At 42.2% G+C, this 16,229-nt stretch overlaps 1 protein-coding gene across 2 annotated transcripts; it reads right to left on the reverse strand.

Annotated features, from left to right (window-relative positions):
• Nucleotides 1-1,406: 1,406 nt before the first annotated feature.
• cacng7b (calcium channel, voltage-dependent, gamma subunit 7b) lies at nt 1,407-8,543 on the reverse strand. Of its 2 annotated transcripts, XM_085365544.1 has the most exons (6): nt 8,321-8,516; nt 7,932-8,018; nt 6,867-7,007; nt 4,010-4,155; nt 1,634-1,862; nt 1,407-1,465 (listed from the first exon to the last, which is right to left on the reverse strand). In XM_085365544.1, the coding sequence occupies exons 1-6, from the start codon at nt 8,514-8,516 to the stop codon at nt 1,407-1,409; spliced, it is 858 nt and encodes a 285-aa protein (XP_085221670.1). The 2 variants fall into 2 exon arrangements, with proteins under 2 accessions (XP_085221670.1, XP_085221669.1); XM_085365543.1 differs by having other exon boundaries at nt 1,407-1,862; nt 8,321-8,543.
• Between the last annotated feature and the right edge of the window lie 7,686 nt (nt 8,544-16,229).

The raw sequence follows: 16,229 nt of genomic DNA on the forward strand, positions 1-16,229 counted from the left end.
TTCAGATATTCTAAAAACTTTGTACTAATGCTGTCACAAATGCCTGCCAAACAAGCTGCAATAATAAAATGTTAAATTAAATGTTGCCTTTAATGGTGTGTGCCGCTGTTCGTTAAGCAGCAAGTAAAAATGCAATTAATACTTAGTTGTGACTTTTTCCAGATAGACATTTACAGCTACAAAGCTTTTAAAATCTTTCTAATCATTCTTTAAAGTTATGTGTCACTCCTGATTTGTATCGTTCACAAACACTCGTCTCATCATCGTCATACATTCCTTACATGAGTGTAACTTTGTCATCTGTGCTGCACCAGCCATAGACACACAGTGGAGGTCAGGGAAGCAGGAAGAGTGCATTAAAGTAGTGAACCAGACCCATGGCTGATACTGGGGTCAGTGCAGGACAGTGGCCAGTAGAGGGCATCAGCCGCCTGTATCATTGTTGGGTGGTTCCTCCTTCAAACCAGCATGCCTGCATCCTGAGGGCGTGTTGTTGACTGTGGTGTGCCTGTTGCAGAGTCTTCCTCCAAAGCAGAATGAGTCAGACCTTTCATTGATGTAATTTGTGCCAAAGCTTCATTTACAGTTTACTACAGACACCCTCGTGAGCAATTATATACAGCAAGTTAGAAATTTGTATCTTATACAAAGATGTAAAACAGTAAGTTGATTTCTCCTGACGATGTTTCATTGCATCATCAATTTCTGTGTTTTTTTTATTTTCACACGATATCCATACACAGTTTTCTCAATTCAGCATTACTTAACTTCTTTTTAAAACTATTTTTAATTCATGATATTGATCACTCTAACTTGACAGTGTGAGTTGTGAAACTGAATTGATGATTTACTAAATTCAGAGAAGACAATAGAATATTTAACTGCATTTGCCATTTGGTAAAAATGTACATAGTTCATGTATCGGCATAGTATATGTATTTAAAAAAAAAAAGCTATGTGCATTCTCTCTTTGTGAAGAGTGTTTTGCATTGTACATTTCCAAGTGCATACAAATTTCCTGCAGCACTGCAGTATCTCCGTATTATACCGCAGCCCCACGCTCTGTCTGCCTCACTCTCCCTCGCTGGTATCTCCTCTGTAACTCAGCTTAACCTTCTATGTCTTTCTAGGAATCACTTTTTCCTCCCATTTATTTCTCCCTTCTTCCATGTTTTGTCCTATTTGTTTCTCTCAGTCCACAGTTTTTGTTAAAGCTTCCTGCTCAATCTCCAAAACTGCCTTTGATCTCAGTTCATATTTGCTCCAAAACTAACATTTGAAAATATATTTGGTCTCCTTCCACTTCCTCTGACATGATCTGCAATTCAAGCTCAACATTTACTGTCATCACATATAAATGTACATGATTATGAAGAGTCTACTTTCCTTCCTGAAGCTCCTTATTCCTAACAGGGGGAAGCGCTCATGTGCACGTGTGTGTGATAATGAGGGGGAGGTACGGGTGATGGAGGCATGGCCATTGGAAGAGCCTGGCCCTGGGGATGTGAGGAGTGAGACCTGGGCAGGGTGTGTGTGGAGGGATAACCGGTAGGCTGTGGGGGCATCTGGTAGCTTCCTGCGGAAGAAGAGCCAGAAGGTGGGCTGCCTGGACCAACCGCTTGGAGGTTGCTTTTTGATGGGGCTGGCGGAGTCTGGTTAAGCTGGATGGAGATGTCGCTGGAGGCCTCAGAGGTGCTGCGTCCACGTTTTGGTGGGGGCCAGGAGGAGTCTGGTTGGAGGAACTGGCCGCTATAGTCGCTGCTCTCAGACAAGCGGGGGCGGTAGAGCGCAGGGTGGGGGCGGTACATCTCTTCTTCTGCATAACGTTTCATGAACAGATAGACTGACATCACACCGGCCCCCTAAAGAGATGAGCGAGATTAGATTATATGTGACAGTGCGTATTTTGTTCAGAGACAACATTTCAAAGAAACAGTAACGAGTAGGTGTGTGGGATGTGATTATAAATGACTAATAAAAGGAGACATGAAGAAGAATGTATAAAATAAATTTAAAGGTAAAACAATAGCCAACAAGGAGTCCGGAGAAAAGAAAAGACGAGGGAAAAATCAGAGGAGACAGTTAGTTTACACTGAATCAGCCACTGCAGCACATTAAGAGCAGGGCCACTGATGACAGGAGAAAGGAAGCTGCAGGACGGGGAGGAGGAAGGAGAGACGGAAGGGATATGTGAAGATGAGGACTCACGTGAAACTGCACCATGCACGAATTCACACATGAGCACAGCTGTACGGAAACCCTGCTGTTCTGCATCATAACCACTAATACCTCACATTACCTTCAGAATACAGATCATCACACTCAGCAGGGAGTACCTGCACCATACAAACTGTGTTGCACGTGTGCAATCAGACACTCAAGCACACACTATAGCCCCTGTCAGACATCTCTCATATATTACAGCATCAGCTTCATGGTCACTTTTTCTTAATGCTGGCTTGTCAATTTTTAAGCAGCACAAGTTTGAACTACCTCCAGTCACATTACAGGAAAGCAGGCACAATATTACAACTTCACGTGTGTCTTCTGTTACTTTGTGAGCTGTTAAACTCCTAACATGGGGACATTTGGCATGATGCATTTTTGCTATTCTAAATCCACAAGAGACAAGAAAAGTCTTTCTCTTGAAGCCTGTGTGCCAGCGGTGTATCGCAGCTTTCTCTCAGCTGCAGAGATCCTGCTCTTAGTTACACTAGTGGAAACAACAACAAAGTGTTGATAGGACACTTTAAATTGTTGTGTTCAAAAGTGTTGTTATACTTCACAACAGTCAATACTGGCAATGTTTTTCGACAGATGTGAAGCAAACGTAATTGATTAGTGTAGGTGTGTTTCTAGGATATATATATTTTTAAGAGGAATGGCACAATAAGAAGGAGTCATAGAGACTATGGGAAAACATAAATGTCTTTCAAAAATAAGGATTGTGTTGAAAATTTGGTTAGAAGTGATCTTCAAGTCTGTTGTGTTCTGATACACTTTTTTCAATGCTCTTAATATTTTTCTATCTAACATTTACACTCTGATGGATGCATTTGGCCCAACGATAGTTGGCATGCAGATTGGAATTGAACCACCAACCTTCCAATTACTAGGTAACCTGCTTCACCACCTGAGCTACAGCCACCCAAATTTCTACAGTGCATTAGAGTACAAATCACTTTTAAACACATGTTCATAAAATAAGGGGCTGAGCCCAGACCTGAACAACAACCCCACACTAGAATCCCCCATAATCCCCTATACTCAAAAACTACTGGTCTCCTGGCAACTGCCAAACCCAGACTCGTCCATCAGATTGCCAGATGGAGAAGAGAAGATTCGTCACTCCAGAGAACACATCTCCACTGCTCTATAGTCCAGTGACAGCATGCTTTACACCGCTGCACGTGACGCTTTACTTTGTGGTTGGTGATGTAAGGCTTGGATGCAGCTGGGTGTCCATAAAAACCCATTCCATGAAGCTCTCTATGCACTGTTCTCGAGCTAATCTAAAAGAATCAGCATCTGCTGACCCTGCTTTGTGATTTTACGTGGCTTATCACTTCATAGTTAAAATGCTGTCAGTCCCACTCATTTCCACTTTGTTATAAAACCACTAACAGCTGACCGTTAGCCACGAGGAAATTTCACGCTCGCACTTGTAAAGGTGGCATGGAAGTGGCCACAGGTGTACAAAGGAAAGAACACCTGAATTCATTGATTTGGATGGGTGAGTGAATACTTTTGGCAATATAGTGCTTTTGCACACTCTGATACTCTGAGGCAGACACCTAACACAGGAATGGGAATCTGGAGATGCCCCTGATGCAGTGGGAATATTTTAATGAAGCAGTGAGGAAAATATTGTATAAGCGAACCATGTCTGAATGACAAAATGCTGTGCTTTAACAAAAAGATGAAGCAGCTTCACGTTTTCATGTCTGAAAAGGGCCTCTCACTCTCTTTCCCAAATTTTCTAACTAGCACACACAGAGCCTCGACTGACCTCTTTGAGTAAGAAGGAAGAGGCAGCGAAGGCAAAGGACCAGCCGTAGTGGTAATTGAAGAACTGCTCAGGCTCTCTGGGACGGTTCATCACCTCGTCATTAATACTGGAGATGTAGAGCACCAGCCCCACCACCAGACTGAGGCCTGCACACAGCACATTAACAATGACACTGAGCGTAAGAAAGAAAGTCACATACAAAAGTGATCCAGACAGCCACACCAATGTGTGCAGAGTGAAAGAGAAAGATGGGGAGGGGCCAGGCCAGCTAATTAGCTTTCAAAATACTTACACTGATCGAGAAATGGAAAAGACACCAGAGAGACAGACGAGAAATTTCATATCAGTTATTCACAAAGACCTTTGAACATTTTTCCTTTTACAATGAAAACAGTCTTTTTAAAAAATAAGATTCTTTTTGCAAAAAATAAAATAAAAAGAAATAAAATAGAGCATACTGTCACTGTGGATTACTTTCAGCGGCAAATGATTTTAACATGCAGTTAACATGTAACTAGGTTCAGGATTCAAAAGCACTTTTGTGACAATTTGATTTAAAAAGGATATATCAGGATATATCAACGTAACCTGTCACACCACCTTTGTGTTTTTCCAGGTTTAACCATAACACCAGTGTTTCTATAACCAAGTGCTTAACACACCTTTAACCACCTCAAACATAACCCTGTAAAAAAGTTTCAAATCCTTTAGTTTTTATGATGTGAGGATTGCAACACATTACAAGGAAAGCCACATTCTTTTTAATATATGAGTGGATGAATGAACATGCTGGCATACTGTATGTCATTCATATCCTCATCAGGCAAATAAATAAATACATAATAATAAATCTTCATTATAAAAATGTCTTATTATGCTAGCACAACTTAATTAATAACTTAATTCACTAAGACAGACTGGCAGCATGTCAGGGTATGAAAGGTGGGAAAATGAATTACTGGGAGGAAAATTATAATTTAAGTATTATAAGGTTCTCTTATAATGACTGCTGTTTCTGATTAGGTGTATGTAAGGATATTTCTCTTTATTAAACAGTTAACAGTTACTTGCTATTTATCTTAAGGCAGAAGAAGAAGAAACCCTGAAAAAAACCCACTTAAAATGTAACAAAAGAAAGAGAATAATTCTGCTCCTCTAACATAGCATGCTAATTAAAGTCATGCAGTCAGAATTGATGCAGCATGCTGTGAAAACTTGAATATGTTATAGTGAAAAATTCAGTATATTCACTGTACTGGAAACAGAAGTGCCTTTCAAACGTGAACGGATGATCTGGAATCAGCCAGAAGCATCCCATACAACATTTAAACCTCTCTTTTCCAGGAACACTTACCTGCCCTCCACCTTACTTTGGCTATGTTAAAATTATGAGATGCAACATATGGCCAACATCACAGTATCAATATTCAAAGACAGCATCATGCTGTAAGCAGCGAATATGAATATTTCACCGCAACATTCAAGTGCACTACAGGGCTGTCAAGTGCTTATGCCCTCTACGTGAATGGCCTGGTTTCGTTGTTGACTTAAATTTGAAACGCGTGGGAAATGCAGAAACCGTGCTGCTGTCAATCCTGCAGCAGAAGTACATCTTTATCTGAGTTAATGCCTGAAAATCCAAAGGAACACACAGGCACGTGCACAGTCAGAGGCAGGAAAAGAAGAAGTGTTGAGTGTGAGACAAAGGGGAAGCAAACATGAAGGTAAATGGTGCAAGGAGGCGTGCAGCTCATCTGTGGTGTGTTTGTTGGGGGAAGAGATAAACAGAAAAAGAGAGGGAGGGAAAGCGAGTAACAGAGAGAGCGGGAGAGCCTCTAACCAAGATTAAACATCTGTGGCCCCATGCTGTTTTTTTATTTCCTGCGCTGAATACTGTTATGTTAACCAGAACAGGGTGCCATTGCACCCAGCCTGCCAATACAAACTACAATATTTACCAGACTACAGCGTCAGAGATGCCAGTGGAACATCCTTCCGCACACACCACTGCAGCAACAATGACTCAGAAATAATATCCTTTGAATGAAGGGGTGAGGAAAGGAATAGGAGGAAGGAGAGGGGCTGGGGAGGGAGGGTTGAGAGGGGTGTGTAGTAGGGAAGGCAGGAGGAAGGCACAGAGAGGCTTAGTGCAGCAGAGTATGTAAGCAATTTGATACACTTGCACCTTATTATCACCCTATTATCAAAATAAGGCATAAAGTAAAACACTGTGACACTCCAGCAGAGGCTATAAACATTATGTAACCTTCATTACATAACATTTATTACCTCGTATACTCTGAAATGGCATGTCGAAGTAATCAAATCAGACTCTGCGTGATACTCCTCTGAGCTCTGCAGTCACGCTTCCTCCTCAAAAGTGCGTGTTAGGAGAAAGAACCGCCAGAGAACACAAGCTCCAATGTGGCCACTGACGATCAGGCTGAGCACCAGAAACGGGAGCATTACCGCCATCTGCTGTTCAACAAGACCGGCTGCACTAATGAAGAAAATGCTGCTGAAAAACCTGCTTAAGCTGCTTAAGAAATATTCAAAGGTTTTTGCAATTTTTTTTAACACTCTTTTAAAAATATGCCACTAAAATATGGAGGAAGAGCTACTCCTAATTAACAAGTTAATAAAGTTTATACGAGACAAAGTCAAATGAAAAACCCAGCGGGAACATTCAAAGCAAATCCATTGACCTTTTCTATTGACACTCCCCACACCTGCATCACAGACCAGAAATAGAGCTGTGATGGAGTGTCTGCATGTGTGACACAGGACACACCAGGACGCTGTAATCAATCACAGAGTGAGGGAGCAGTAACAGCAGGACATGAGTAATGGGTCCCACCTGAGAGGATGAAGAAGATGCCGGACACAAAGGCCAGGATGGTGCGCTGAGGTCGGATGTGTCCGATGTTACTGATGACGAAGGCAGTGAAGACAAAGAGCAGCGACACCATCGGGAAGGGCGTGGCCGTACGCACCATCTCTGGAGGAAGGAGAGGTCACAGTGTTAAATGCACGTTTTAGGATGTGACCTTAAACTGGGGAGAGAGGAGATGATAATCTTGGCCTTAAAAGAGTTAAATTACATTATTTTTTTATGTCTTGCATGTTTCATAAGACTTATGTCTCATCCTAGATGAACTGAGCATGAATTGAATAAACTTTTTTTTTTTTTACAATGGGGTCACGTCTACGAGGAAAGTCCTATAAAACTTGTAAAACACAAACATTTCTACTTGGAGACAACAGGAATTTGTCATTTCCCCCCCTCTAATTCCTTGTAATTTTCTTCTTTCTGACTTCTGACAACAATATATAAATAAATGGCATTACAGCAATTGCAGATATACAAAAATATAATCACTCACTCTCTACAACCCAGTCAGACCACTGAGGTCACCAGGCTCAAATGTTTTACGTTTTCAGAGTCAGATCTCAGTCCACAAAGGGTGCTTTCAGTTAGTGTGGATACATTGTCTGTGCGTACATTCAAAAACAGACTCAAAACCTTTTTATTAACACAGTCCTACACTTAATACGTGCTATATAAATAAAATTTGTAGTGAAATATCTAATAGATTATGGAGTTAAATCACTGAATTTACTAATTCATTGGTAATCTACTGCAATCTGAAGGGTTTAACACAAAACATATTATAGCTCATGCAAAGTCTTTACCATGAAAAAATAAAAACCTTTGAATCACTGGATGAATAATTTTTCTAAATTCAACATCTTTGGATTTCTTTTTCTCAAACTTGTCAACTTACAGAACCTGCTGATGAATTTTAACACTGATGAACTGCTGCACTCAAACATCAGTACCCTCAAACAGTCAGCAGGGGGACACCGCCGCAGGCTCTCACACAGTAGATGAAGTGTAATGCCGCTGCTGTGTTTTACTCACTCAGGATGTTCGCAGTGTTTTCAGTGGTGATCTCTATATCGGGCTCGGTGAAATACTCTGACGCAACACATCTCCCATTTTCTGATCCTGTGAGCAACCACAAAAGGTGGAAAATGTTGGGGTTGGTCAAGGATCAAAGTCAGTGGTGCATGAAGAAACACACTAAAATCAAAAGAGCATGTGGGTCTCTGCAGTCCTGCTCACAGGTAACGATCATGTTTTGTGACAGCTATGATTCCAAAGGCCGGAAGGTTGCTAGCTGTCTTTTCTCTGATTTCTGCTCTCTCACTCTGTTGCTCTTTCTGTGTGTTTGTCACTGCGTGATGATCAAATATGAATTCAGTCATTCTTTGCATATATATATATATACATGTGCTGTATCTTCCTACCAGCCACAAAGCAAACTCTCCAGAGGCCTGAATGGAGCGCCATCTTCACCTCCTGGCTCTGGTTCTGCTGTAGGATGATTCCCTCCACCATTATGAGCCAATAGTCCGTGGACACAGCCACCCCGACCAGCAACAGTCCGCAGGCGCCGAACACTGTGGACAGGATGGTTAACGCACGGCTGCTACACGTACTCATCTGGAAGGCAGGATGAGAGAGGCACATCAAAACTGCAGACAGAAATATAGGTAGATATGGAAGGGCTCACTAAGGGGAGGTCATTAGAGACGGGAAACTCTGAGACAGACATGTGACACGCTCACATGGGGAAAAAGAGCTACAGGCTATCCTCCTGTCCTGCCTTGTTATTGCTAAAGAAGAGTTAGTGACACATTCACTGGCAACCAATCCTGTTTAAGGTTAGAGAGGAGCCAACAAAACGAATGATGAATTCACAAATAAAATTATGAAAGGACTAAAAAAAAAAAGCAGAAAAACAGATACACAGATTAGGAAGGAGAGTTGAGGTCTTACGTGACTCACACATGGTCTTTCTGTGACTTAATTCTGGTTGAACATGCTGTCTGTATAGATTCAAGAGTTTCTGTGTCTGTGTAGCCTCTGCTTAATTTGGAACCTTGTTCAGTGTCATCAGCTTCATAAGTAATGGAGGCATGCGAAACACAGAGAAGGCTGATGCTTACTGTAATTTGTTATAGCTATATTGTGAGGTTTATTACAATAATGAAGATGACTTGTCAGCCTGAGAGTTTGAATATTTTCCTTTGATTTGTATTCACTGCAGTGTTTGCAAAAGTGGAGGACATCAGGCTGACGTTCCTTTCACTTTTCAAAATCTTATACTTTCCCCCCTTTGCTTTTCCTGCTAAAAATCTCTTTAAATCCAGATGAAGGAAGAGAAGAGAGAACAGCTTTCAGGTACTATGATGCACAACATGCCTAACGAGCTTAATGAGCCTAATGAGCAGACGTGAGTGTCTGCCAGACGGTCTTCACCCTGGTTTTTCCCTTACCTTATTAACACAGGTTTTTTGAGCTGCATAGTGTGTGGTGATCACCTGCAGACACTCCCACTAACTAATCATGGTGTTTGCATTTCTTTACACATTTCCCTATGTATGATCATATAATCTTTAAACATTCTTAACACTCCTTAGAAAAATATGTTTCTCTAGCTTTAGACGGCTAATTAGGTCCAACTGTCAACATTTGAAATCACTTAGATGCTGGAGATGTGTCTGGAATGACTTGCATTTATCAGCAGCTGCACACTTTTTTAGTTTGTGATTTTCACATTCTTGCAGTGTGTGCAGCAATTAAGATGAAATAAATAAAACCTGACAGTGTAATAGAAGCATTAAATAAGCACTGCAATCTGACATAAGCCACTAAAAACTACTTTAGTGTCCTAGTGCTTACTAAGGAAACATCATTTTTCAGGGCTGTGTTCATCGAAACTGTGGGCTATAGGTAGAATAAGTAATCCATCCATCCATCCATCCTCTTCTGCTTATCCAATTCAGTGTCGTGGGGCTGCCATTGTGGGAGAGGCAGGGTACACCCTGGACAGGTCACAGAAAACCATTCCACCTATTTATAATCACTAATTAACCCAACCCCACTAACTGCATGCTTTTGAACTGTGGAAGGAAGCCAGAGAGAACATGCGAACTCCACACAGAAAGGCCCTGGCCCAGATGGTGGATTTGAACCCAGTACCTTCTTGCTGTGAGGCAACAGTGCTAACCATTGCGCTCTAGAATTAAGTAGCCACTTTAAAATATAACCCTTAGCTTGCTTGAGACCAGAGTTGATTTTCACCACACCATGGATGGTTTTTCACCCTTACCATCCATCCATCCATTCGCTTCCGCTTATCCTTTTCAGGGTCGCAGGGGGTGCTGGAGCCAATCCCAGCTGTCATAGGGCGAGAGGCGGGGTACACCCTGACAGGTCGCCAGTCTGTCACAGGGCCAACACACAGGGACAGACAACCATTCACACCTAGTGGCAATTTGGATTATCCAATGAACCTATCCCCACAAGCTGCATGTCTTTGGACGGTGGGAGGAAGCCGGAGTACCCGGAGGGAACCCACGCAGACACTGGGAGAACATACAAACTCCACACAGAAAGACCCCGGCCTGATGGTGGAATTGAACTCAGGACCTTCTTGCGGTGCGGCAACAGTGCTAACCACCGTGCCGCCGTGCTGCCCCTTTTTCACCCTTACACCATCTAATTTTGGTAAACATGTAGCAACTCATTTGGGTAGGTTCTCAGTCATCCAGGTTATGGCAATCTAAGGAGCTTGGAAAGAAAGCAAAAGAACTTCTTTAAACAACAACTCAAGCTTCAACCTCTTGTTCTTTCAGTAGAGGACGGGAGTGGAATCATCCATGTTCTTCAGCTGATGTAACACGTTGCTTTAAGGTTTGAAAAATGTGCGCTTGAGCCTTTCCTCAGCATATCACTGCTGCTCTGAGCTCTTATTTGAACTCACACTACACTGTTTCACGGTCATTAATAAAAATCTCCACAGTTTCTTGCATCACCCCTTGTAAATCCTGACCCCCTTTTTGCTGCACAGAAACTGCAAATCAATTATTCACACCTATTAAACATACGACAATACATCTGCATAAAATAATGACTTAAAAAAGTAACACTCAGGGTCGCAAATTAATTTAACAGCGTGGGCCATTTATCGTGCACCTCCGACGGCTGTGACAACAGAAACTTTAATGTCAAATAATGACTAAAACATGAGAACCACTTTATTATTCTGCTCTCTCTTTGTATGACAAACCTTTGAGTCTTTGAGAAGTCTGGTTACAAAAAAAAGTAGTCTACTGGGGAACAAACTCTTAAAGATTAAGCCTGGTCTCGTCTTATCTGGACACCCATTGTGGGAGATGTGACCACTAAGTTCCCTCAGTTTCTATGCAGCAGCAGGGATGAATAGAGTTTCTTTTGTGCGCTAGGCACAATAATGATGTGTAAGAACAGAACTGGGTGATGGTAGAGGGTACACATTAGAGAAATAGTCTGAGAAATGACAAGTTTGGGCATCTGAAAGGATGAAAGAAGCAGATGAAGTAAGGATTGCATTACTAATGGGGCAGACAGAAGTGAGGAACCACAACCACAAAAAGTCCAGTCAGACAAACACATGAAAGATGGAAAGCCACTGAGATTAAAAGGAAAACTTACAAGATACATAAAGGGCAGGATACAAATTGGCACTGTCATCTGCCACACAAGGGAACAACTGAGGATTTGCATGGGCTTAAGCTGCACATGAGTTTCCTGCTGCCCTGGTCTTAACTTTCCTTCTTTAACTGGGGGGTCTAAATCACACGGCAGGCCAATTTCAGCTCCCGCTGCCACAGTAACAGTCGACTGGTGCTGAAAAGTTTAAGTTAAAGAGTTCAAGGCAGGGTCACCGTGAACTCAAAAACAACTCCGTGAAATGACACAGCATGATTGGAGGGATAGACCGATGAGGTATAAAGATAAGATCAGAGGACACAGAGGAGTGGGCTCACGAAGAAATAATCACACTTCCCAACTTGTTGGAGGAAATGCCAGAGTGGTCAGAAACGAGCGTGAATCAAAGTGGAGTTGCAAAATTGCACAAACGAGTTGATGTGCCCGAGTTGCTCTCCTAGGCTTGTTCAGCACCACGGACAGCACCCTGTTTTCAGACTTGTTCAGCACCACGGACAGCACCCTGTTTTTGAGCACAACGTCATAGAAACACACTGAAATCCAAGAACAACAACAAAAATACGACCTGCTGGCTCGTAAGAGATTGGGATTAAAAATTAAAAGCACTGATTTATTGTGCCAGAAATCTTCTAAAGGGCTGCTGTGGCTTTTGAAGAAATAAGCACTCAGACTTAAGATTGCTCTTTTTTTCAAACTCAAACCCAAAGGAGAAAAAAAAATCAGTTTCCTGTTAGATTTGTGATAACAATCCCATTTTAGTGCTCTGACACAGCCCCTCAGCTCCTTCATCCTGAAAGCAATGAGCCAATTGAATTGGTTAGATAGGAGCCACAAGGGGGACAAAAGGTTTAATTCACTCCAATCTGTCACAATCTGCAGACTGACATCACCTGTAAGCCTCTCAGGAAAGAGACACAAGAAAGAAAGAGGCAGTGATGGAAAAGAGGAGAGGATGTGAAAGAAACAACCCAGCTTAAATAAAACGAAAGCAAAAGCAGCAGAAAGAAGAGAAGATGGGGACGAACTACGTGTGGAGAGATCTTTTAAAGACAGGCACAGAAGGAGTGTATCGAGAAGATATAGGTTAACACGAGAAAAGACCTTGGCCCAAAAAATGGAAGGAGTACTCGACATGGACGCGCACGACGGGAGTGCGCGTACCCCGAATTAAAAGGTGTGCACTGGTTGTCAGCCCTGGAGAAATCAATGAAACCACTCATTAGGAAATAAAAGACTTCACGGGAACTAAACGTGGATACCATGACTCAGTAGAAGGTTTTGCTCGTGGTTTCTGCGCAGACACACTCTGACAATCCACTCGCATCATTTCTTTCTCTTTTTTTCACGGTGCAAAGCGGATAGATAAACACTGCCACTATACTCTCACGTACCCGCAAAAGAACACCCTAGTACTGAGTGAGGCAGTCACGGGTTTGTTTAGCCCCCCACCCCCGCAGCTGTCACACGCACTCACACGCGGAGTTTTGAGATGATAAACACAGAGCAGGGAACATGTGAGCGACTCACGTTGAAAAACCGGAATGGGTAAAATAAATAGAGCTGCTCAACGACTTAGCTGTCAGGTAAGAACATTTTTTGCCCCCCACCACCACCTCGCGTGCGCTCTCACTGGAGCACGAGCGGCTATCTTTACGCTAACACGACTTATGAATTCAGCTCTTTTCACAGCTGTCACACAGGCACGTACATTTTAAGTCGGGTTAAAAAGACGAAACAAAACGGGGAGTCATGATTATAATTCCTACGAAAAGACGCATAAATGCAGGTATTCAATGAGAGGGGGAAATACTCACCGTGCCACGAGAGTCGTGCGCACACGTCAGTAAGCCAAGAAACCTCACACCAGGGAGGCTTGCTGGGGTTTTGTCTCTCCTCTCACTCTCTTCTCTCCTTTTTCCCCTTTCCTTCTTACTCTCTCTCTCTCTCCCTGTCTTCTTCTCTCCTCTGTGTGTTTTCCCTTAAGCCCCCTTACCCATCCTCTAAAATTCCTCACTCTCTCTTTCACTCCGTCTGTCCCAGGCACTGCGGTGGATCGGTTCAGGAAGCTACTTTGGTTACCAAAGAGACATACTGTAGCGGGAGCAGGGGGGTAAAAGTGTCGAAGGGAGAGAGAGTGAGAGAGAAAGAGAGAGAGTATATGTGAGTATGTGTGTGTGAGAGAGAGAGGTGGAGTGGAGTGATGTCATATCGCACTTCACTGTATAAACTGTTGTATAGTAATACTCACTCATCCTTTTTAACATCAATTTTTCTGGATGTGTTGTCACATTTAAAGAAAATAATATAGGCTTTTTTTTTTAATACTTGCTTTTGTACTCACTCTTTAAAACTCTTTGAAACTGTCCCAGCAACCTTCACAGAAGCTGCCATGAGCATACAGTTTCTATAAATTACTTGATGTCACATCTTTTAAAATGATTTTAAGGGAATAAATAACGTCCATGTGGTAAACATTTGCAATAATTTTCTCACACGATGAACAGTAATATACAATATTATATATCACTATATAATAAATATAACGTTTTCCAGCCAAGAGAAGCTGAACGAAAAAAGTTGAGGACTCATTAGTGAGTATCTTTAGGGATGGAAAGGGTGAAAAACTCCAAATTTCACACATTTGCTGTGTGGAGTTTTGAAAATAAACACAAACGATAGATTACCTACCCTCAGTATCGCACAGTAGATGACTAATGACTGAATAAGGACTTTCATTCAACCCCACAGTACTGATGAATATCAGAAAAACGTGTAGTAACCTCTCCTTCACGTTCTCCTCCTGTCCCCTCCTTCTTTGTCTCCTGTGGTCTGTGTCCCTTACTCTATTTTTAGCTGGCTGGTGGAGGATTCATATATTTTTAGCAACGATATCAATAGTCTACAGCACACTCTGACCTCAGGGCACGAGCGAGAACGAGAGTGAGAGATTAAGGGGGGCGAGAATAAGAGACTGAGGCGCGATAGGAGCGACGAAGGATAGAGATAGAAGCAGAGGAGGCAGTGGCGAAGGAGGGGGATGATATCGTGTCAGAGTGACAGTGAATGATGGAATGCACATACAACTCCAACCACTGAGCGCTGGTGGTTCAGTTACACCAAGGCTGATGCTGTCAGTGCTAGAGAAAAGATTGTGATGGAAGTTAAGAATCAGCTTTAGATGTAAAAGAAACAGGCTGATGAGGAAAAGTGTCATTACGTGCTTTATTTTCTGTTTGACACTCTTCAGGTCTGCACTGCAGATTAGAAACATATCCCAGACAATTAAGAAGGTTTATCTGTCATTACAAACATATCTACCTCAGGTATATTCAGATTAAAGTCACTTTAACGTAAGCAAGTATGAACAATGGCTTTTTTTAAAATAAAGAAATAAATCAACACAAAGATCAAGAAGGTTTTTTTTCATTAAAATATGCTTTTATATGATATAGTCCACTCAAAATTATACTCCTACATATCCACTGCCTGAACACCATTAGCATAGAAAATACTGTATAAGTGTAAATCAGATCATAATACTGATGTAGAGGCCGGGAGAAGACAAGCTACACATATCAACAGCCAGCAACAGGAGTATTTCAAAGAGATACAAGCAACACAATAAATTTGGACAGGTGATTATTGAAGAATGATGTACAACGATGCAGTAAAGCATTTACAGTGCAGAACTGACAGAAAAGACAAACAGAGGGGAACAGAGATGAAGGGCAGATAGAGAAGGGAGGGAAGTAGACAGGGAGATGGGAAGTTGATGAGATTTTAATGTGAAGGTCAACTTGTTATAACTCAGATCTCCACAGGGATATTAGTCCCATCATGGTGATGCTGGAGGGGCCGGGGGGGGGGGGGGGGCTGCTTCAGAGGAGGAGGGCACGGAGGGAGATGCCTGAGAGGTGTTTTTGCTGGTTCAACAGCTACAGTAGCCCACTGAACAGAGGGGTCAGCATCTTCTCCGTGCGTGAGTGTGTTCACATGCCAGGGATTGCACTTTTGAGCGTGAGTATGTGTGAAAGTGCGGGGAGGAGCGTGACAGGGAGGCAGGCTCGTAGTGAAGACAAAGCGAGAGGCCGTGCGTGTTTGTTTGTCAGCAGCTTCGCACGCCATCACAGAAAGAGACACTTCACTGGTGCTGTTTCATCATTTTTTCCCATCAACTTTATTTTCTTTTTCCAGCACATAAAAACAAAACCTATCAGATACATGATCTATCAATGATCTATTGCACTATTGATCATCATCTATTGTAATTATCGTACTGAGGGATTGTGTGCACTGACATCTGACTTCGGCTCAATCGGATCTAAAATAACAGGCAAACAGATGTAAAGCAAAACTGTACATGAAAAAAAGAATCAAAGAAATAAAGCATATTTATGTGTAAAATGACCAGCTGGTTCATTAGATAAGAGCACGGGGATGAGATTTTTGCACAGCAAGTTTGCAGCCACCTGCTCTGCTCAGATAGGGCTTAATGACAGCACTGCTGTTATTTTTCCACGTATTGAACAGTCCCAGTGAGCCTCACTTTTAATTACTCCTAATCAATACTGTGAGCACATCATTACACAGCAAAAAGCTTTACGGCATACACCATTAAAATCATAAGTATATGTACCTGTGCAAGCTAACAAGCCTCTC

This window comes from Diplotaxodon limnothrissa, linkage group LG11 (genome assembly GCF_057381915.1).
Source record: "Diplotaxodon limnothrissa isolate DT_005_m linkage group LG11, D_limnothrissa_male_GT1.1, whole genome shotgun sequence".
NCBI classification, from domain to species: Eukaryota; Metazoa; Chordata; class Actinopteri; order Cichliformes; family Cichlidae; genus Diplotaxodon; species Diplotaxodon limnothrissa.